Raw genomic sequence first — 22,200 nt, forward strand, 5'->3', positions numbered from 1 at the left:
CCATGAGCCATTGCATCTAAACATTAGGTCTCTCAAATACTTTGTGCTGCTACAAGACAAAAGAAAAAGCACTATCCCCTTGCTTTTTGCATTTTTATATCAAATTGAATATTAAACCTAATATCTGCTACTCATATGACTCAGATCCGCGTTCTAGATTCCCAGATAAGGCTGAGCCTATTCCATAATTCTCTTTTTCTCGTATGTAAATATTATGCATCAAGAAAAGAAAAAAAATGTAAAAAGAAAAAAGATATCATGCATCATAACTAGTCTCATGAAAGGCTAGATGATCCTTATATTAAACATTAGACGGGCATATTTGGGTACTTGAATGACAATAGGAAATTCACTATTTTTTGCGAAAGTTCAAGCGAGCACATTTTTTTCTACTTAAATTAACACTTGCCCAAGGAGAAAGTTAACTTTTTTCCCTTCGTTTTGGTTTACTTCGCACCCCCGCCAGAATTCTGGCTTGTAGTGCATTCACATTTTCTGCCTCTAGAGGGAGTAACGACACTAGAGAATAATGAAAGTCAAAAAGAAAACTTAAGATTTCAAGCACATTATATTGGTATTGAATTTAGATCAAATTACAGTGGGAGATCACCTTTTCTTTTTATAATAAAATGAAGACAACCTATCCATATGTAGGATTTCTTAAATGAGAGAAGAGACGGTGCTCCAAGATTTAGAAAGAGCAGAGAGCAGAGGAGCGTTTAGAAGATCACAGCCACCTGAACTGACAAATGGGTTGTTGGGTTCTAAAAGTTTACGAATCTCTGCTGTTTGAGACTCAGCCTACATTCTTCTCATAGAAATGCCTATAGAGAACAGTTACGTTCCCATCCAGGGAGATCTGTACTCTGGATAACATTTATGTTTAGGGTAGTTAAGCTGACTGTGGACTCAGTACAAATATAAGTTATCTTATAATCTTTCCATATAAGTAACAAGTCTCATTGTTTTCAGGATCTAGTAAAATATTTTTCCAGGTCGCCTTTTTCCTCAGTCTCTTATTCCCTTCCTCTGTTTGGGGTTCATTCCAGGACATGTGTGTCCCTTGTTATGCAGACTCTCACTGTCAAACTCAGGCTCTTTGGAGGCAAGGTATATCTCACTCATTGAAATCACTGTCGATGGAGTGCGGGATTATTGTATATTTTCTGCTTGACGCCTGTATCTTGCTGTGTTTTCCTTCATTTCTTTCCTTTGACAGCCATAGATTTGCAGCCGGTACTAGCTTTGGGTTTACCATGCTTTCCAAACATGAGAATCTTCTCTTTTAAGTGGTAAATGTATACAATGTGGATAGAGGTTTGAGCAGAGTAGAATGCTTAGTCTCCACAAAGAAGCCACATGGCAACGATTGTCAGACACCGTGTTTGTATGAAAGCCCTGCGGGTGGAACGTCTAACAGGAGGTGTCCTGTCTCCCAGACAGACCTGGGAACAGAGAGAGGAGTGGCTCCTGGTCAGTTTGTTATAGTGCCTCCTTATCCTTGTTTTTTTTTGTTTTTTGTTTTTTTCATCCTTATCTTTGTTTGATTTCGTAACTCTTAAAATGTGATGACTCAGAAAAGTGAGAGCCTTTGTACTTTTCAAGTCAAGTTAATTTAAGTTACTTTTCCCTATAACTTGTTCATACCAGTACAGAGGGCAGGGCAACACTCAGCATCATCCCTAAGGGCTGTGTTGAGAAAATTAACCAGGGCCTTCCTGGCACCTGTCTAGTAGGCATGCTCCACCCTTCCATGACTTCCCCGATACGCTTCATGATAACAGGCCAGACCACACCTATTTCATTGCCTGATAGAGCAGGAAAATATTTACAAATTAACCCAACACTGTAGGTAAAACTTATCCTGCGATTATTTAAGTTGTATCTTTAAGTGTAGAAATTGACATTAGATTTCATCCAGAGACATTTCTAGTCAGCAGAATTCTTGAGGCTCCCATCAGAGCCAACACACAGTGTCTAGGAAGTGTCACAGTCATCGCACTTCTAATGGTTTATTTTGTGAGATAGGGAGGGAGGACTTATTTATAGGGAACATTTCTAAAACTTACCATATAAAAGAGTACAATTAGATGCATTTGAATAGTTAAAACTATTTATAGTTATGGAAACTATTAGGTAATTTTGTTATTTGGGGAAACACTTTAAATATAACAAAATTCGGTTCATTAGCATTTTTAGTGTTTGATTTTTGGCTGAATACAATAAAAGTTTACCACTAATTTCTTTGCAAATATTAGTTCTAAGCTATTATAGCAATCTGCTTATTCAATAAAAGGAAAATTGGGGCCTGACCAGTTTCTAAATATTAAGCTTGATAAGAAATTGGGTCAAATTGCTTTAAATGAAATTTCCATAGTAGAAATCTGGTCTGATGGCAGCACGTTCATGTAGCCAAAACTATATCCATATGGTAAATGTGATAAAATCACCCCAACAGTTGGAGGTCCCTTAAACTCCAGGTGTGGACCCCAGAAGCAGGAGACAACAGAAAGAGGGCTGAGAGCTAGACTGCGCTTCTGGTACATGTGGGAGTAGTAACTCTGAAACTGCTTTCCCTGAAAATGCCCAGCCTTTAAAACTCAGGGCACTCATCCTACAGAACTGTATTCATCCTGCAAAGGACTGTCCCCTGCATTTAGATACAACATAGGAGCCTTGTCGTAGTGGCATGCGTACTTAGAGTTTGCAGCGTGCCCTGCGCGTTCCACTGGATCCTCGTGACAGCTCTGCAGCGAGCAAGCCAGGTCATCGGCCTGCCCGCACTGATGCGTGAACGAGGCACGTGAGGCATTTGCTGGTCTTTCTCGTGGCGCAGTTAGTGCCTTCGTGTCTCCTGCTGACAAGGACCTCGTTACCAGTCACAGAGTTGGCCACCATGAGAGCGGGGGCCGTGGGCCGAAGCTGAGGTGACAAGAGAAGCAAAGGGCATCAGAATTTTTGCGGAATCGGTTGTTTCACTCCTGACTGGTGAGATGGACGACAGGGGGCCAACACTTCACCTCAGAATGACAGCTTGCTGCCGACCTTTATCTGCCACAAGGATCCTCTCCTCTCTTCCAGCCACCGGCACCCAGGTTTCTAGACCAGCTCTGTTCTTAGTGAAATTCACTGCTGAATCCTATGTTGCAATTCAGGATACAACTGTTCAGCTTGTAACGTTTATCAGCCAGCCTTTCCCTTGGAAAGTTTGCCGCTGGACAGTCAGAGCAGTATTATTCATTCTTGTACGGCATGTACATTCTGTTTCTTGGGGGGGGGCCTGTGAAGCTGGCCTCCTAAGGCTAATTGAGAAGATTCAAATGCTTCTGAACCTAAGCTTATATTTCCTTCCCTCCTCCGGATAAGTTTTTCAATAAAGGATGCCACACACAGAGCTGTATACAAGTCCTGTGCTGTTAACCAGGGGCTTCCTTGTTCTCTAGTCTGTTGTGCTTTAGAGAACTTGTTGAATTTAAGAACAGTCTTCCTGTTTCCAGTACCTGTTCTGGTAACGGGTGAGGGACGAAGCTTAGTGAACTCTGGTTATTATATCCTTCTCCTGAGAGATGCGTGTAGATGAGCTTTTGATGCCAAGGAGAATTTTTTTGACATGCCACCAGTGTGCTCCTGTTGACAGTGATGGCTTTTCAAAATCTTATTTGTCTTAATCAACAAATAAATATTTGAAGGAAGAGAGAAACAGAGAGGAAATAATGTCTTTGAGAACCTGAGGTAGCATTCGAGTTATATGAAAAACAGCAAAAAATAAAAAATAAGATTTATTCACTTAAGCATAGAAATCTCACTTCTATTTACCATGTGCAGAGATATGGAACTAATTTCAATAAATATGCATAAGTTTGAGTATTGCCTGGTTTTCCATTGATAAAAAAATACTTTTATTTCCTAGAGAACTGTTCATCAGAAATATTTTTGCCCAACCTCTATTTTTGTGAAGTTATTAGTTGGATGTAACAAAAGAAACTTGAGGACAAAAGGGAATTGTGGGTGAGACACTTGTCTGTTGGACATTAGGTTTCTTTTTTTTTTAATTAATATTTATTGGAGTAGAGTTGATTTACAATGTTGTGTTAGTTTCAGGTGTACAGCAAAGTGAATCAGTTATACATATACATATATCCACTCTTTTTTAGATTCTTTTCCCACACAGGTCATTACAGAGTGAGCACTGAGTAGAGTTCCCTGTGCTATACAGTAGTCATTAGGTTTCTAGTCAGAGCCAATATTTCAGATGCTTTTTGCTTATGTCACTGTAATTGACAGAGATCTATAGGCCCCATAAAAAGTACTCTTCCTATTCACTTGGTGTAATTTGCTTCTAAGCAAGATTTTACATGTTGCAGAAATAATCACTTCTCCAGTGTAGTAATAGGACATTTTTTTCAGTGTTCTAATTGGTCTGTATCTTTCTTATAATAAAGTATTTATTATATATTTTTCCATGAGGATCCAGTTTAGAAATTATTTTCTCTACTTCAGTTACCATATATTTTTACTTTAAATCAGTTTGCTTTTTTTAAAAAGTGCAATTTTGAATCTTTATTGAACTCTTAAATCTTCTACACGGTACCTTTTATTTCACTAGTTATCACCTGTATTGTGACCTTTACCCATTTCTCTTTTCCCCATCCCCAAAGAACAGCCTTATTGCCTGACATGAAATCTAGTTGATGAGAGTTCATTCCTTAGTTCTAGTTCCAGCCCAAGCAAACTGTGATTTCTTTTGGTACATCTAGTATATTTAAGTACAATAGCAAAAATGTAGCGTGTCGTCCAGAGTTGCTGGCTTCCCTCCCTCCTTCCTCTTCCTCTCCCTCTCCTCCTTTCCCCTTTCCTCTCTCTCTCTCTCTCTCTCTCTCTCTCTCAATTTATTAAACTTTAAGAAAGGGGAAGAAACCAGATGACATTTTGTCAGTTAAACCTGCTAGTGAAAAATAAAGACAGCTGGAAATTGATGGCATTAAGTTTGCTTGAAACAAAATATTTAATGGCTTGAACTACATAATTTTTAGTCTTTCAACTCTAGAATTCTAACCTTGAAAATATATGTACTTGTGAAAATATTAGAAAAACGCAAAAAGGCTAAGGTTAGAAATTATTTTTAATTAGAACACTTGAAGTAACATATTAAGTTTGTTGTTTTTTTTAAGTTTCTTTCTAAACACTAGATAGGCATTTTCAATACTTGTTTCAATTGTCCATCATCTGAGTCTCCCGGCTAGAATGTACGATTCAGGAAGGCAACATTCTTTGGGTTTTTTTGTTGTTTTTGTTTTGTTTCGTTTTGTTTTGCTACACTCCACTGCCTAGAACCAAAACCTTTAAGCTATTTATTCAGTAGTTGTTGAATAAGATATTTTATTTTATATAATAATTTATAAATAACTGTTTTATAATAGACCTCAAAAACTCCCACGTAAGACGTCTTCATTCCTTTTTCTATCCAAAGCACCCAAGTCCAGGCAACCCTACCTTCTCAGAGATTCGTTTTACTGTAATTCTATTTATGGCTCTTTTTACAGAGATGGGTAGCATTCCTGCTTTTTAGGTGTAGGAAGCCAAACCCTGTCTTAACGGCTTTCTATACTGATGAGCAAATTATTGGTAGAACTGGTATGTAACTTTGCCTCTGATTGCTTTTCTCTGCCCTCCCTGTCCTGGCAGATTTTCGCTGCTGCTTCAGCTCTGCTGTGCTTCTATTCACCCGACCTCTTCTCTCCTCCTTTCCTTCCTCTTCCTCTCTCGTTCCCTAACGCCACCCCCAGAGAAAACTTCTGCTTGCCAGTCTCACTTTCTTTAAATAAATCACTATTTAAAGGAATGGGAGAAATACTGCACTTAAGTTATATCTTAACTCATAGAAAAATTACTGTGAAACAATTATATTTTAAATATACTAGTCAAAACGCCTTTTATTGGTTAAAGACAGATTCTTCATTTTGCCCTTCCTTGTGAAAAATCAGACTGACATAAAGATATCAAAATAGAAAATAAAACACTTCTTCCTAAGAATTGCTGCTCTAGTTCTACTTGAATAATTATATGCCTCATTAGTAAACAGTGGGATGTATGTGAGCTTCTCATCCTTGTAACAGATACTGTGTTTCACTTCTGCTGTCATCTGTTCCTATTGGTGAAAACACAGCTGTCTCTTTTGCATCTCTTTGTGGGCCGGGTTGAAATTGACATTGTTACTGCCTTAGTGGGACAGCCTCTTTTTTTTTTCTTTTAGTGTGTAGTATAGAATGAGCTTTGCTTCTTCCCTGTTTCTGTATCTGTGACGTTTTTCTAAGAGGAAGTTGAAATGCTTTAAAATACATACTCATTGGTGATGTACAATAAATCTTACCTTCCACTCGATGCTGGTGGAGCATGTGTAATACCACCGAGATTAGATCTCTCACCTCCAAACCAAACTAGACCAACAACACCTCTCTTTGCAAAATACGCAGCTACAGTTTTGGCTGTTACAGTGACATAATTACAGAGGTGGTGTCTCTGTCATTGGTGCCGGTCCCTGGTACCTGGGGAGCCCTCTCTCCAACACCCCGTGTCTTCAGTTCTCTGAGCCCCCGGGCTTCCATGCGTTCCCTTCCACTTCATCCTCACTGCTGCCCTGGCAAACTGGTCTCTGGTGATGTAATCATGGGCAAGGAGGGAGTATATTTGCTAGTAACAGACCTGAGAGGTTGGATGAAGAAATGTTGGACCAGAACAAAACTTTTCTGTCTAAGAACTTCGGGCAAAGCATTGCTAATTTGAAGCATCCTTTTGAGGTTAAGTCTGTGGGGGTGGAGAGGGACGGTGCTTTCAGCTTCCAAATAACCGTGTTAGTCGCCGTCTACGGTAGACCTCAAGAAAAATGATGTATTTAACCACAATAAAAACGGGGGAGTGGGAGACTTAGAACTACACACACACACAAAAGAGCAACAGGCGGAGGAGGTGCTACAAGCTGGGAGAACAGCACCAGAACCCGCCTAGAGAAGTAAAAGGTGGAGGTGGTGGAGGCTGGAGCTCCCATGAAAGTCGGGCGGGGTCTGTCTTGCTCTCTGATGTATTCCATCTTAATAAATAAACCTGGTATTTGGGAACGATATGTTGATTTTCTGTTCCTCTAAGTTCTGTCACTTCTGGCACTGGAGAGATTAGGTCTTATACAATGACATAGCACTGTGGTCATACCCGTAATGTCAAAAGTGTCTGAAACGAGTATTTCTGCCACCAAGTACTGCATTAATACCCACCTGGACAGTAACAGTGAACATTTGGGATGCCTCCTTGTTTGAAAGACTTAAATAAAAAGCCAGAGCTGTATTATTTGATAAAGCATCTGAAGGAAAGATTTCTTTTGAAACCATGCTTATGTATGTGTGACTTTCTTCTGTTCCCTTTTTAGGTGGCATCCTTGGCCGGGCCTGGAGGGCAAGTGGAAATAGAACAAAACTTTCTTAATAATAGATTGAAGACAATCACTGCTTATTTTGGGAAACTGATCCGCAGATCAGCCTCTGAATCATAAGTGAGGTGACCAAAAGATCATAGCGGTCAGAACACTATTCACTTGGAATTTCTTCTCTGTATTCACTGATACTTTGTACCCATAGTCAAATGGGTATTTGTACCCCAATACACTTTTTCCCCACGTTGATGCAGTACCATCCGGAATTTACTTTTAAACATCCATTTATTTTATAAAGTTAGTGTTTCTTAAGTTTCTATTGAAAAAAATGTGAAATATATTTTGTAATATAGAAGTTTATATTCTTTTTCTATTAAAATGGCAGTGAAAGGAAGAAGAATATGTGTTGCGTAACTGTTCATCCAAAAGGTGTGTTCAGTCATTTTTAAAGTAGGTCAGAATTCAGGGACAGGGGACTCTTTCGCCACAGGGGATCTGGGATCTTTATCTTGTAATAATATGGGCATATTAAGCATGGTTTTGGCTGGGATAGAGCTGGTGGATTGAAATAAACTGGAAATTTTCCAGTAAGTATTAGAAAAAAATAACTGTTAAATAAAAAACAACTTTGTTGGAGAATGGAGCAGTGCTAACTTTAGTCTCTTGAAACTTTACAAAGTTTGCCTGATTGCCCTGCAATACCGCAGCAATTGAACTGATCATTAAGGATGGAAGTAATTTCTTATTATTTAATTTGCAACATCAAAATCTGTCGATGTTCTAGGTTTTTATACTTTTTCATCAGGTAGGATTAGTGTCTAACCCGTCAACTTGTCACCACTTTTTAAATAATGGCAGTGTTGGTCATTAACAGCTCTATACGTGGCCCTCAGCACTAGAATATGCTCACTTAGCCCCTTGGGGTGGGAGATGGAAGGGTAAAAGCAGATTTCCAAAATCACCAATTATTTTTTAGTTTTTGTCATTTAACTTTCATGCATATGCTTTTTTCCACAATACATTTTCTTGTATATTGTTAACATTAAAACTAATTTGTCTTCCTGAACATATGTGACCGTGTATAAGTAGAACAGGAAGCCTAACCAAGGTTAAAATATTCCTGCCCTCTAATGGCACAGATATATAGCTGACTTGTAAAATGACTCATTTACAGATTAGTAGTGCTCAAAAGAACTTTATCTACTAAGCAACCCCCGTGTCCAAATAAAATCTTCCCGAGAAGCCAAATCCTGTTCTAGTCCAACTCGGTTTTATTTTCTTGTTAAATTATAAAACTTTTTAAAGACATTTTTATAAAAGTGAATATGTATTCCAACAGTTTAAATACAAAGTGAACACAGCACCCTCACCTTACCATCCGCCCCTGCCTTGAGCCCTTCCTCTCCATCCCCATCTCCCACACTTGCACTCCTTTTCCCAAAGGCAACCGCTATTGACACTTTGGTGTATATCCTTTAAGACACTTCTCTGCAGTATAAGCTTGTGCATACACAGTGGGATGGGGTGGGATTGGATTATATTATTTTGGCATTTGAGTTTTGTTTTTAATTTAATGTCTTACAAATTTTTCCACATCAATACGTATACATCTTCTAACAATCACATAATATAAATCTATGAGAATTTCTTTAACCGTTACCCAACTCTGAACACTTACATTGTTCCCAGTTTTTGCAATTGCAGATAGTACTATGGTGTATATTTTTAAGTAGAGTAGATTCCTAGAAGTGGAGTTTTCAAGTCAAAGTTCATGCTTATTTTTTTCTTTAATGTATCATGTCAGGTTGTCCTCCAAAAATGTATATTCTCACTAGCTATGCATGAAAGGGGCCGGTTTTCCCCACAGCCTCAAAAACATATCATATTTTTTCACTTCTTACTGTTACCAATCTGAACAAACAATAAACTTATTTTAATTTGCATGTCCTTATTACGAGTAAGGTGTGAGCAATTTTTCATATATTACCCAAATTGCACGTGTTAGGCATCTCATGTTGTCACCAAATGAATAGCTAACTGCTACATCATTTTCTATCAAGTGAACTAACACTTCTCCATTAATTTGTTTTATGTCTTTCAATAAAACGTCATCATTTTAATTGTATAAATCTGACATTTTTTTGCCAAGTTTGTTGCTTGATATTTCACACCTTTTGTTTGATTTTGAATGGGGTCTTTTTTGTTGTTACAGTTTCTAACAGGTGTATTGTATGTATGTAACAGTGCTTTTAATTTCTTCCTTGCATGCAGTCACCTTACAGAACTCTTTTTAATGGTTCTAATAGCTTTTCAGTTACTTCACTTTGATTTTCTAAATAGGCAGTCCCGACATCTGCCTGAGTCGTTCTCTTTGCCAATGTGTATACCTCTTCATTCTTATTCTCTTCCTATTGCATTGGTTAGGACGCCAGGAATGTTATGATAATGGCATTTTTTTACTTGCTTTTTATCTTACAATGAAAGATTAGAAGCATTTCTTTTGAATGTTATTGCAGCTTGCATTAAAATTAAAGATGCTGCTTTTCTTTCCTAGAGTTTTTTGGTCATATTTAATCTAATAAAGTACTAAATTACTTTTGAAATTTCCAGTTATTCAACCATATCTGCATTTTATCTTTAAATCCTGCTCTATCATAATGTATTATTTTAGTTCACTACTGGATTTCACTTGAAGAGTTTACTTTGTTTTGTCTTGTTTATGTTTGTTTTTTGTGCACCTTGCTTGGTTTTGGTGTCAGAGTTAGACTATTCAGGCAGAATGCTCTGGAAAGGGTTTTATTTTTTGTGTGTGCTAAATAACATTAATCTTTTCATTCGGGTTTTTAAAAAATGTCTTGATAAGTTTTTTTTTAAACTTATAATTCCCTGGAAAACATCCATTTACTTAGATGTTGGTTCATGGTTTATTGATATAAAGTTAGTACATTTTCTCATATTTGCTTTCATTCCTTTTTTTTTTTAATGTTTATTTATTTGGTTGCATCGGGTCTCAGTTGTGGCAGGCGGGCTCCTTAGTTGCATTGCTTTCATTCTTTAACTTTTCATTTTTTAGTAATTACTGTCCTAAAAAGGTTGAAAAACTAGCCCCAAAAATTTTCATACACTGTTTACTCTTCTTCCCAAATGTGAATATCTTATCTCAGACTCTTCATAAATGGACCCAGACAATTCTGGAGGAAATAGCAGAGGGATCTAAGGCAACATGAAATGCTCCCGTAGCCCTAGGGGTTAGGTCACATCCTAACCAGCCAGAGGCAAGACTTTAGCCCGGCCAATGCTTCCCAACCTGCAGACAGTTGTCTGCTACCATGATGCTGTTACCACATCTGTGTCAGTATGTGCTGTTAGTTCTTTATTAACTCAGCTAATTTTTTAAAACAAAATTTATTTGAAAAAGAATTTCAAATACCGCCATAAATGAAAGATCACCATGCCTTTATGTATTAATATTTTCAAAGTTCATCCACTTACTTTCTAAATGCTACGTACCTGAGAAGCAGTGGAATGGATCGTGAGCGTAAGGACGATGAAGAGCCATTCCGTCCCTCAGGGAGCTGGCAAGTGTGACGTGGCCTGCTTGCTGTGCCGTGAAAGGCCGCCCTCTGGACAGCAGGGGGACACACAGGAGGTTTCCAGGTTAGCCAGTTGGGACAAGACATTCCAAGAAAGGAAACAGCATCTAGAAGGCGCGAAGGCAAAAGAATGACGAGTATGTTTAGGCATCGGCGAATGTCAGACTCCTGGAGAAGCTGCTGAAGAGTGAGCCAGCGTCCTGTGCCGAGCGAGGGCGCGCCGGCTGCTCTCCGAAAACAGCGCGGGCCTCGATTCTTGACACGCTGGGTACCAGCGACCGCAGCTTCCGAGCAGTGATGCATGTAAACGGCCTCTCAAGAAGCGGCAGCAACTGGAATGGTGCATGAAAACAACTAAGTTTCTATCGGCGGCAGAGCACAGGCACTGCCAGAAGCGTGCTCCTGTGCGATGTTTGCCGTGCGCGTTCGCAGGCCGCCTGAGTGCGCTCCGTGGTCCCGGGGAGGAGGCTTCTCCCACAGTCAGTGATGTGCACCCGGGCCGTGAGTGAGGGCCGCGGGGAGAGGCAGACCTGAGAGGTGTAGGAAGCAGAGCCCGCAGGGCGTCACCGCTCACTCGCTCCTCCCGATGGGCGCTCAGCTCCCAGAGTCCCTGTAAGACACAACCGTCTTTTTTCTGCACCAGAGAAGTGGGTTAATTCCCCAGCTTTGAATGGGGAAGGCGTTCTGTGACCAAGCAAGGTGCCTAGTGGAAATGCTGGAGAATATCGGTGGGAATCAGCTAGAGCCACACTGTGGATAGAGACATGCTCAGAAGAAATATATGAGCCACAAGTGTAACTGTAAACTTCTAGCAGCCACGTTGAGAAGAAGAAACAAAAGGGGTGTGGGGTGGATTGGGAGATAGGGGTTGACATACACGCACCACTATGTGTAAAATAGACAACTAACGAGAACCTGCTGTAGAGCACAGGGAGCTTTACGCAGTGTCTGTGGTGACCTCAATGGGGAGGAAATCCAGGGAAGGGGGGATATATGTATACATATAGCTGATTCACTTTGCTGCACAGTAGGAACGGACACAACATTATAAAGCGATTATACTCCAGGGCTTCCCCAGTGGCGCGGTGGTTAAGAATCCGCCTGCCAATGCAGGGGATGCGGGTTCGAGCCCTGGTCCGGGAAGATCCCACATGCCGTGGAGCAACTAAGCCCGTGCGCCACAACTACTGAGCCCGTGTGCCACAACTACTGAAGCCCGCACGCCTGGAGCCCGTGCTCCGCAACAAGAGAAGCCGCCGCAATGAGAAGCCCACACACCGCAACCGAGAGTAGCCCGCGCTGGCCGCAACTAGAGAAAGCCCGTGCGCAGCAACGAAGACCCAACACAGCCAAAAATAAATTAATTTTTTTAAAAGCAATTATACTCCAAAAAAACCTAGATTACAAATTCCTCAAAAAACAAAAATAAATAAAGGTAGAAACAAACAGGTGAAGTTAACTTTAATAGTATGTTTAACTATATTGAAAATATTATTTGAACTTGTAAATGATATAAAAAATTAATGAGACAGTTTACCTTTTTTCTTACTAAGTTTTCAGCATCCAGCGTGTATTTTAAACTTAGAGTCCATCTCAGTCTGTACCAGCTACACTTCAAGCATTCGGTAGCCACGTGGCTGGTTGCTAGTGGCGCCTGCCTCAACAGTGCAGATCTAGATTTCTGGAGAACAAAAAGAACACTTCTTTTCCATTGTGAGGCTTCTGGCCCCTTATAATTCATTCTAAAATGCTTAGGAATTTATAGATTTCATCCTTAGGTGACAGGGAGCCAGAGGACTTTAAGCTGGAAAGTGAGATGACTAGACTTGCATTTGTCAGCACAGGACATGACACTGTGAAAGTCTTCCTCCTTCCAACTAGAAACACAGAGATCAGTCTTTTACAGTATTTCAGATAAGCAAGTACTCAGCAAGTCCTAAATTAACGTTGTTCTTGTTTGATTGGCCCAACTGAAGTATATTCAAGACTTTTTTAATCCTTTAGATAATTAAGAATTATATAACTGAGATTAAAAATAGTAAATGTATGCACTGAAGGTTTTTGTTGTAACTGTTTCAGCCACTTGTTCCTGAGCCTAGACCGCCTGTGGATCTTGGATGAATTTGAATTCTTTCATGCCCGATAGCCTCTCCCTGGGAGGTAAAGATTCCAAGAGACGTGGACCTGCATTCTGGGAAACCCCTTCTAAGGGACAGGAGAACCATTAACTCTCTTTTAAGACATATGCTTTCTTCATTCAAATTCATTTCTTTAAATGATTTTTCTAATAAATAAATAGAAAAAAATCATCTGCACGTTAATTTACATGAGGAAATGCAAATAGTATGCAAACACAAAAAACAGATTTATTCCCTAATTATCATTTATTAAACAAATAAGAGTGCCAGGGACTGCTAGACTTTGGGGCTTCATAGCACCTATCAGTGCAGGCTTAAGATGACAGTTTACAGCTCATCAGTTAGCAGTTTAAAAATAGTAATATCCAATGCTAGGCTGTTAGGATAAAATAGTTCCCTCATTCACTGGCTGTTCAACTTTAGCGCCTTCTGCAGAAGCAGTGGAATGGAATCTGAGGAACTCCAATCTGGGTCTTTTAAACCCAGAACCAACACTCAGTTCCTGAAGTGGAGTCAAGGGTCTCAAGTCAGCACTTGAATTAAAAATCCCTACACAAGTCAGTCCATGATAAGGGCAAGGTGGACTTGGAGTGTTTTAATTTAAGCTCTGCCTTGAAATTCCCTAAATTGCTCTGTGAAGTACAGTGTCCATGGCTTTGTGTCAATAACCCATGCGCTATCACAGAGGATATTATTAGTGGCTACCAACCTACCGGTCATTCCTAGCGGGTCCTGAATTTCCCTGCCATGGTTTGTGTTGACGGCCCCTCGGTCCTGTTCTCAGAGTGGGCCCTGCGTAGCCAGAGCTAATCAGTATAGTCCCATCTGCCCTGTCACAGCAACTGGATCAGAAGTGTACACACAATCTAAGTCACTTCAATCAGCAGGAACGTAGGGCTTGCTGTATATCAGTGAGAAGATGTCAATAAATGAGAACCTCTAGCCCTCGGGGTAGAGCAGCCATCTCACCGTCAGGGCTAAACCACGGCCAAGCGTCTCTGGGCCCAGAGGCACCTGAAACCACATGGCCGATGAGCTCTACATTAGTACTGAGTTCAACTGCATCAGCTTTGTTTCCTTGCAGCTGAAAGCATCCTAACACAGAGTGGCCGTCGAGACTTGATCCATAAGACTGTGCCTGTCGGCAGTGAAGACCAAAAAACAACTAGCTGGGGCGACTCTAACTGCTTCTGCCGTCAGCTGGAAAGAGTCCAGAAAAACATGATTAAAACAATAAATGAGGGCTTCCCTCGTGGCGCAGTGGTTGAGAGCCCGCCTGCTGATGCAGGGGACCCGGGTTCGTGCCCCGGTCCAGGAGGATCCCACGTGCCGCGGAGCGGCTGGGCCCGTGAGCCATGGCCGCTGAGCCTGCGCGTCCGGAGCCTGTGCTCCGCAACGGGAGAGGCCACGACAGTGAGAGGCCCGTGTACCGCAAACAAACAAACAAAAAACAATAAATAAATAAATGAGAAAATGGAGGGGCCCACCAAAGGGGAAGGGGCTTCTGCCTTCTTCTGACTACTGTTTCTTTAGAGGGGTGACTGCTATGCTGTAATGACCTCCCATTCTCCCTCTCTTAGGACACTCATCCCCCTCCTTTGCCACTGTTTCCCTGTCCCAGAGTACCCTACCCTACTCCCCACGTGAAAAAACAAAGATGGTGTATTTTTAAAATGAAAAGGAAGAAAAGGGAGAAAGGAAGAAGAGGTAGTGGAGCATGTGGGCACTCCTCACTCACGTGCAGAGTTCCTGGTGCCCCAGCTGCATTTCTAAATGTAAAACTGTGTATGATTTCACCTACGACAGGTCCCTACAGTGGGCAGATTCATAGAGACAGAGTAGAAGGGTGGGTGCCAGGGGCTGGGAGGGGGCAGGAATGGGGAGTTATCGTTCAGTGGGAATGGAGTTTATGTCGGGGATAATGAGAAAGTTCTAGAGAAGGAGAGTGGCGTTGACTGCACAGCATGTGAATACACTTAATGCCACTGAACTATACATTTTTTAAAACAGTAAACTGTATGTATCTTTTAGCACAATACAAAATGCAGAAGTATATATATATAAATATACATTGTCACAGGTATGTAGTATTTATTACATAGTTATACAGCTATAATTTTTTTTTTTTTTTTGTAGTACGCGGGCCTCTCACCGCTGCGGCCTCTCCCGTTGCGGAGCACAGGCTCCGGACGCGCAGGCTCAGCGGCCATGGCTCACGGGCCCAGCCGCTCCGCGGCACGTGGGATCTTCCCGGACCGGGGCACGAACCCGCGTCCCCTGCATCGGCAGGCGGACTCTCAACCACTGCGCCACCAGGGAAGCCCCTACAGCTATAATTTTTACTGTGGCCTTACCTGTGTCACTTCCTCATCAAGCCATTTGCCAGCCCAGCCCTGGATTATCACGGGGAACCGACTAGAGGAAGTGCCTGCCGTCAGCATGAGGCATCCTCGGGGCGGGGACACATCCCCACAGGATTCACTCCAGCTGTGGTAAAACAAAGTAATGCAGGGCTCACAGTGGGCGGAAACGGTTCCAAATGCTCTGTGTGGATGAACTCATCCAACACAACAGTTCTGTGATTTTTGCAAAGCAAGAGAGCGAATTACTGGAAGACTGCAATTCACCAGTTTGAATCAGGTCAGAGGGCTTGGGGCCAGGGCCAGCCCTGGCTGTCTGGTACTTGGCCCTGGTGATCAGGGCAGGTGGCGAGGGGCCCTGACTGTGAGCGGTGGGGTGTAGACTCTGGGTTGGTTGGTCTGCATTGAAAAGCCCCTCCTCGCATGGTGTTATCTCTCGGAACCGGCTATCTGGGCGGGGCAGACGCTCCAGGGTCAGCAAGGCCCCGGATGTCCAAGCATCCAAATACAGAAATAAATAAAAGAAAAAGGGTTATTACAGATGGGACAACAGGTCAGCAACTTGGCTTAAACCGATTGAAGGAAAAAAGGCTTTTTATAGTACCTGCAACTCTTCTGTAACTTTATTTTGAAATTTAAACAAAACAAGAGAGAATGAGTTACAGGTGCACCCACTTTCATTGCACTGGACTTCTGGGGGGCCAGGGGTGTCTTACGCTGCATCCCCCAAGGTGTCCAGAACATTCTAGCCTCTGGCATGTGTTGAACAAAAGGGCGTATGTAGTCGTGAGCACACAGAAAGGTCTTGCTGGTTGCCTTTGGCAGGTGACCTCATCTGATGCTTCTGATGAGAGTTTCAGCAGGGGGTGCTCTGGCGTGTTCCACGGCCGGGCTCGAGTTCCGCCTAATTTGATGTGTTCTCCACGTGTGACCGTCTGAAGCCCCTCCCAAACCCTTAGTTTGCTCTGTGCTGTGTTCCGGAAATGACACTTTTGACCACTTGGAAAAGAGATGGTCAGTTATCAGGAGCCACATCTGTATTAGGGTGTTGCTGCCTGTTTCCTTGTGACTCTAGGATCAGGAACTGCCCCCAGACTGCACTGCACCATCCGTAGCTGGTGTAAATCTAGTAACCCACAGCCTTTCCCGATACCTACGCACCACTTTCATAAATCTAGAGCTGTCTTTATGCCAGACCCAAGCATTTGAATGAAGAGTTAAAACATTTCATCTGTTCTTCAGATTTTTTTTTTGGTGTAAATGAAATTGACCATTTGGATGTCCCCAGGACCCAGCTGTTGAGTATCATGCAGGCCGATCTTATGATCTTGGTATTCCTCTCTCATCACCTACCAGGATTCTAACCCCTAAAAGGAGGGAAAATCTTATCCCTCGGGCAAGTCATAGCACAGGCATTATCTTTATAGGCACTGTAAGAATGTGAAGTTAATTTTCCTCCTTTATAGGCACCAAAAGAATGTGAATTCGATAGAAATCTAGATGAGATTAGGCCCAGATGCCCGGCTCCTGGATCAGCGTTGCTTTCTCTGAGCTCTGCGGCAATGGGGAAGCCACAGCCTCCATCTGTTAGTGAGACAGCTGTCCCACGTGACCTGCGATGCTGTCATGTAGACACGGCCAAATGCTTAGCCTGTGTCGGTAGGATGGGGCTCTTAACTGCTCAGCCCCATATGCCACATTCTCCTTGGGGAAGACCTGCGATGGATGTGTGGTTATGGTGGGGCAGATATTAGAATTCTCGTAATAGGGCCTGGGGATGCTGAATGGTCGAGTCGGCCTGGAGGTGGCGAAGCCATTCCTCCCGTGTATCAAGATGGTCTCCTGTCTGAAGGGTCCCATCGTGATGGTCCGTTTGGTTACCTGTGCTTGAGGTGACTGTCTCCGACTGAAGATGAGAATTGAGCAGGAAGGCAGTGGGAGGCAGGGGACACAGTTAGAGAACTTTTGTCCCTGACAGTTGCAGAGGAGTAGGCCCGTCTCCTGGAGGGGCTCCTGGCGGGCTAGAGATAAGGCCATTGTTCGGCCATGGCGCTGAATGGAAATATAATGCCAGCCACATATATCACAACGTTCTAACGTTAAATTAGGTGAAAAGAAGGTGAAATTCAGCCTGACCGTATATTTTTTTACCCCCCAGTATCCAAAATATTATCATTAAACACATAATTGATACAAAAATTATTAAATATAATTTGTACCCCTTTTTTGGTACTAAGGCTTTGAAACCACATGTGTGCGTTGCACAGAGAGCACATCTCAATTCGGACCTGCCCGCGTTTCTAGTTCTCGGTAGCCACGTCTCCGGGCTGCCCACTGGACAGCGACGCCCTGCAGACTCGCAGGGAGCTGAGTGGGTGGTCCCGGACCCCAGCTCGTCCTCTGCAAGCCGAGGTCCCTCAGCAGCACTGTCAGAAACCTGTTTCTTTCGGACCCTGACTGCAGATACTCTCTAAGTAGTCCCTTCTTTGGTCGCTCATCCCTTTGATTTATGAATGCCAGGCTGCTGTGTCACGTAGGCTAACTAAATCCTGGGGGTTCACTTGTTTGAACCCCTCATCCATCGGTATACTTAGAATAATGTAAAGAGAAGTGGCCTCGAGCTGAGGACAGACGGTGGGTGACAGGGAAGCACAGAGAGATGCTGGAGGAGGAGGCTGCCCGGAGGGTCCCGGCTGCCCGGCCCACTCCATGCCCTGCCTTCCAGCACTTTCTGTGCTGTGGCTAGGACAGCAGCAGAGCCAGGGCCCTAACAGGGGCTTGTATATGTGCGGCCTGCAGATCGATGGGAATGGAGGGAAGAGGGAATGAAATAAAAGGTGATAGACAGAAGGTATAGATTAGAAACGTCAAGCTGCTGTTTGTAACTCAGCGCCTACAGAAGCCACTTGCCGCGATTGCCCTCCACGTGGTCCAAACGATAGAGTGTGTTGCAAACCTTTGGAAAGAAAAGAGACGAGTAGATCAATAATTGCTATAGAAGACACACACACACACACACACACACACACACACACACACCCGGCCGCGCAGGCCCACGCGGTGGGTGGCGGGATCCGGTGGCCTCTCAGTGGAAACACCCAGGATTATTATCATCGCCAGTAATAAAGGAAATAATTACACCCATCCGTTGGTTTGGGCAAAACTTTTGACACCCCTCTGGGAATCAAAAATAGTGTCATAGGTAACTGCACGTGTAAAAACAGAACATTGACAAAATATGATCCTGTTGAAAAAGAAGAGCCTTTAGTCCACACTCGGCTGCAGATCAGGCACTCGACAAGGCGTCTTACTGCGTAAACGGTATGTAAAGGGCCCTGGGGAGCAGGCGTTGGGATTAGAGCGTTTCCCAGAGCACCTGCCGCGCAGAGCCAGCTCCTGGGCGGCCGCCTGCGCCCCGCTGGCCGGGGGCTCCCCAGGAGGAGGTTTCTCCAGCCTTGGGTTCCAGGGAACCCTCCGCCGTTTCCCTTCCGCCAGGAGCAGCAGGGCCTTCGCCCAGCGGGTCACAGTGGGAGCTGGTAGGGGCGACCGGGAGACCCTGATGGGGGTTCCCTTGGGAGTCGTCCTGGGGCCTGAGGCCGCTGGCTGCGAGCAGGGGGTGCGGCGCAAAGGCACCCGGAGCCCGGCCTGTCCGGCTGCACGCCGGCCCTGGAGCCGCCGAGGCTCGGGGAGAGGAGCCCGTGGGGGGCAGCTGGAGCTGCTACCTCGCCCTCTCTACCTCTCCAGCCCTGCCCTGGATTCCTCTCCACTCGGCCCGGGCTGCTCCACGAGGGACCCTTCCTGAAGGTGCATTTCTGCCCAGTTCAGATGGGTGTGCCCCTCCAGATTGACGAACTAGCTTCCACCTCTCTCGGTGTAGAGCAGTCGGCACACAGCGGGCATCAGTCCTCCCAGCCCGGCAGCTACCCCTCCCACGGACCACCTGCTCCGGGGGCTCTGTTCACCCCCGGATGTTGGGGACCCAAAGACCATGCACCCTTCCCCACCTAGCTCGGCCTTGAAGGAACCAGCTCTTCATCAAAATAAGGTCTCCACGAGTTACAGGGTTCAATGTGCCCAGAAAGTAAACAAATCGGGTTGGAGAGCCAGCCGCGTGGCACATTCCCGTGTGCAGCGTAGCTTTGGTGAGCGCCGCCTTAGACGATCAGGTTCGAGCTCTGATTAGGGAATATGGTGGACGCTTTCAGTGAGATGCTGGAGAGCAGTTGGAGAGTTTTGTTTTTTGTGGGTTTTTTTTTTTTTTGCGGTACGCGGGCCTCTCACTGTTGTGGCCTCTCCCGTTGCGGAGCACAGGCTCTGGACGGGCAGGCTCAGCGGCCATGGCTCACGAGCCCAGCCGCTCCGCTGCATGTGGGATCTTCCCAGACCAGGGCACGAACCCGCATCCCCTGCATCGGCAGGCGGGCTCTCAACCACTGCGCCACCAGGGAAGCCCGGGAGTTTTGTTTTTAAGAAACTTGCAAGGTCCTTCACATCGGGTCCTAGAGGTTGAAGCTTGGAATCTAGAAGGTAATTTAATGATAACCTAAATGGCTTTGTTCAGATTAGGAAGCAAACCCAGCCATACTGGGGGAGGGGCAACCACCTTGCTATTCCCTGCACGCAGGGAAGCGGGAGCAGCCGGGTGCTGGCTCGTCCAGCACTGCTTTCACTTTGCATCACCCCCAACCTGACCCCAGCAGGGAGGCGGTGTGGCACTAGGTCGTCCCTGTGCCCTGGGGGGTCCTGTGCTCTCATTCCAGGACCTGCCCCAAGGATGTCATTTTCATTCATTTTCCCAGACAGTTAACTAATTTATTGGAGAGTAGAAAAATCCCTTCCTTTAGCATATAAATTCTTCCTTGCTCTAGGTGTTTAGCAGCTCATGTGTTTAGCAGCTATTACTGTATTTACCAAGTTTATTTTTTAACATCTTTATTGGAGTATAATTGCTTTACAATGGTGTGTTAGTTTCTGCTGTATAACAAAGTGAATCAGGTATACATATACATACATCCCCATATCTCCTCCCTCTTGCGTCTCCCTCCCTCCCACCCTCCCTATCCCACCCCTCTAAGTGGTCACAAAGCACCGAGCTGATCTCCCTGTGCTATGCGGCTGCTTCCCACTATCTATTTTACGTTTGGTAGTGTATATATGTCCATGCCACTCTCTCACTTTGTCACAGCTTACCCTTCCCCTTCTCCGTGTCCTCAAGTCCGTGCTCTAGTAGGTCTATGTCTTTATTCCCGTCTACCATACGACCCAGCAATCCCACTACTGGGCTTATACCCTGAGAAAACCATAATTCAAAAAGAGTCATGTACCAAAATGTTCATTGCAGCTCTATTTACAATAGCCAGGACATGGAAGCAACCTAAGTGTCCATCGACAGATGAATGGATAAAGAAGATGTGGCACATATACACAATGGAATATTACTCAGCCATAAAAAGAAATGAAATTGAGTTATTTGTAGTGAGGTGGATGGACCTAGAGTCTGTCATACAGAGTGAAGTAAGTCAGAAAGAGAAAAACAAATACCATATGCTAACACATATATATGGAATCTAAGGAAAAAAAAAAAGGTCATGAAGAACCTAGGGGTAAGATGGGAATATTTACCGAGTTTTTAAGAAGGGGGAAGAGGGCTTTGCAGCCTCAAATAAAGACTGGCCGGACCCGGGAGAGCCAGCCTGGGTGCCCTCCGGGCTCCCCATAGATGGAGCAGAGTTAAGTCGGGAAACAGCCCTCCTGGCCAGGGTGCCTTGTCAGGTCTACAAAGAAGGGCCAGCTGGTCAGCCAGGAGGAAGACCAGGAAATGGAGAAGTGAGACCGTTTCAGCATCGTAGCTAAGTGCACAGCCTCCCTGACCCTGGCCGGAAAACCGCAAATGGAAAAAAAAAAAAAAAAAAAACTGCTCAGAGAAACCTTTGAGAGCTTGCAGTAAGTGCACTGTATCGGCACCACGTCTGGGTTCCCTCGCCCGAATTCAAACAAACAAACAAAAACACTTTTCTTTTTCATTGCACAGCCCCTCTCCCGGGCTGGTCCAACGTTCTGTATCTCGCAAAGGGCTGAGCTGAAAAAAGCAAGAGTTGCAGATCCTCTTGGTTTCCAAAGAGGGTGAGTTTGGTGAATGCAGCCTGGCCAAGCAGGGGACTGGGATCCCTCAGTCCATCAGCCTGGGCCCTGGAGCCGGACTGCTGCTCTGGTTCTGTGGGACCCAAGATGCGTGCTGGCTCTGAGCACCATGTTCTCGTCTGCACGAGCAGCCAATGGTGGCATTTCTGTCCCAGTCGTCGTGAAGAGCAAATGAGATTAGGTCCAAGAAAATCACTTGGTAAAGCCTTCAAGCACTAGTTCAATCTTTGCTTAATTATTAACTAAAAGAATCACTCACATAGAAATGTCATATCTCCCCTGTACTAACTTTCCCCCTCTCGTTTCTCACTTCTTCTTTTTTCATAGAATCAAGTTACACATTTTGTTATTAGGTTAAGTCAATAAACATCTGGTGAGTTCTACAAGGACACTGAACTAAATAGGTTTGGGTTGAAGTGTCCTCAAGAACCATCTAGATGGGGAAAAAAAACAAAAAACATAAACACAAGCTTTTCAATGGTACTCATGTCAAATTACAAAAGAACTTGGAAGAGATCTCTCTCCCTAGTGCATGATTAATTACT

The 22,200-nt window shown here is 43.9% G+C and overlaps 1 protein-coding gene across 2 annotated transcripts in view; it reads left to right on the forward strand.

Annotated features, from left to right (window-relative positions):
- The window catches only part of TGS1 (trimethylguanosine synthase 1), a 37,581-nt gene extending 28,207 nt beyond the window's left edge, over positions 1-9,374 (forward strand). For both annotated transcript variants that reach the window (XM_060127274.1, XM_060127275.1), the window contains one exon: positions 7,421-9,374. In XM_060127274.1, the coding sequence (XP_059983257.1) occupies positions 7,421-7,543 (123 nt within the window). In that variant the 3' untranslated portion in view covers positions 7,544-9,374. The remainder of the gene's footprint in view (positions 1-7,420) is intronic.
- Positions 9,375-22,200: the final 12,826 nt, after the last annotated feature.

The sequence above is a fragment of the Lagenorhynchus albirostris genome, chromosome 17, assembly GCF_949774975.1.
Source record: "Lagenorhynchus albirostris chromosome 17, mLagAlb1.1, whole genome shotgun sequence".
Lineage (NCBI taxonomy): Eukaryota > Metazoa > Chordata > Mammalia > Artiodactyla > Delphinidae > Lagenorhynchus > Lagenorhynchus albirostris.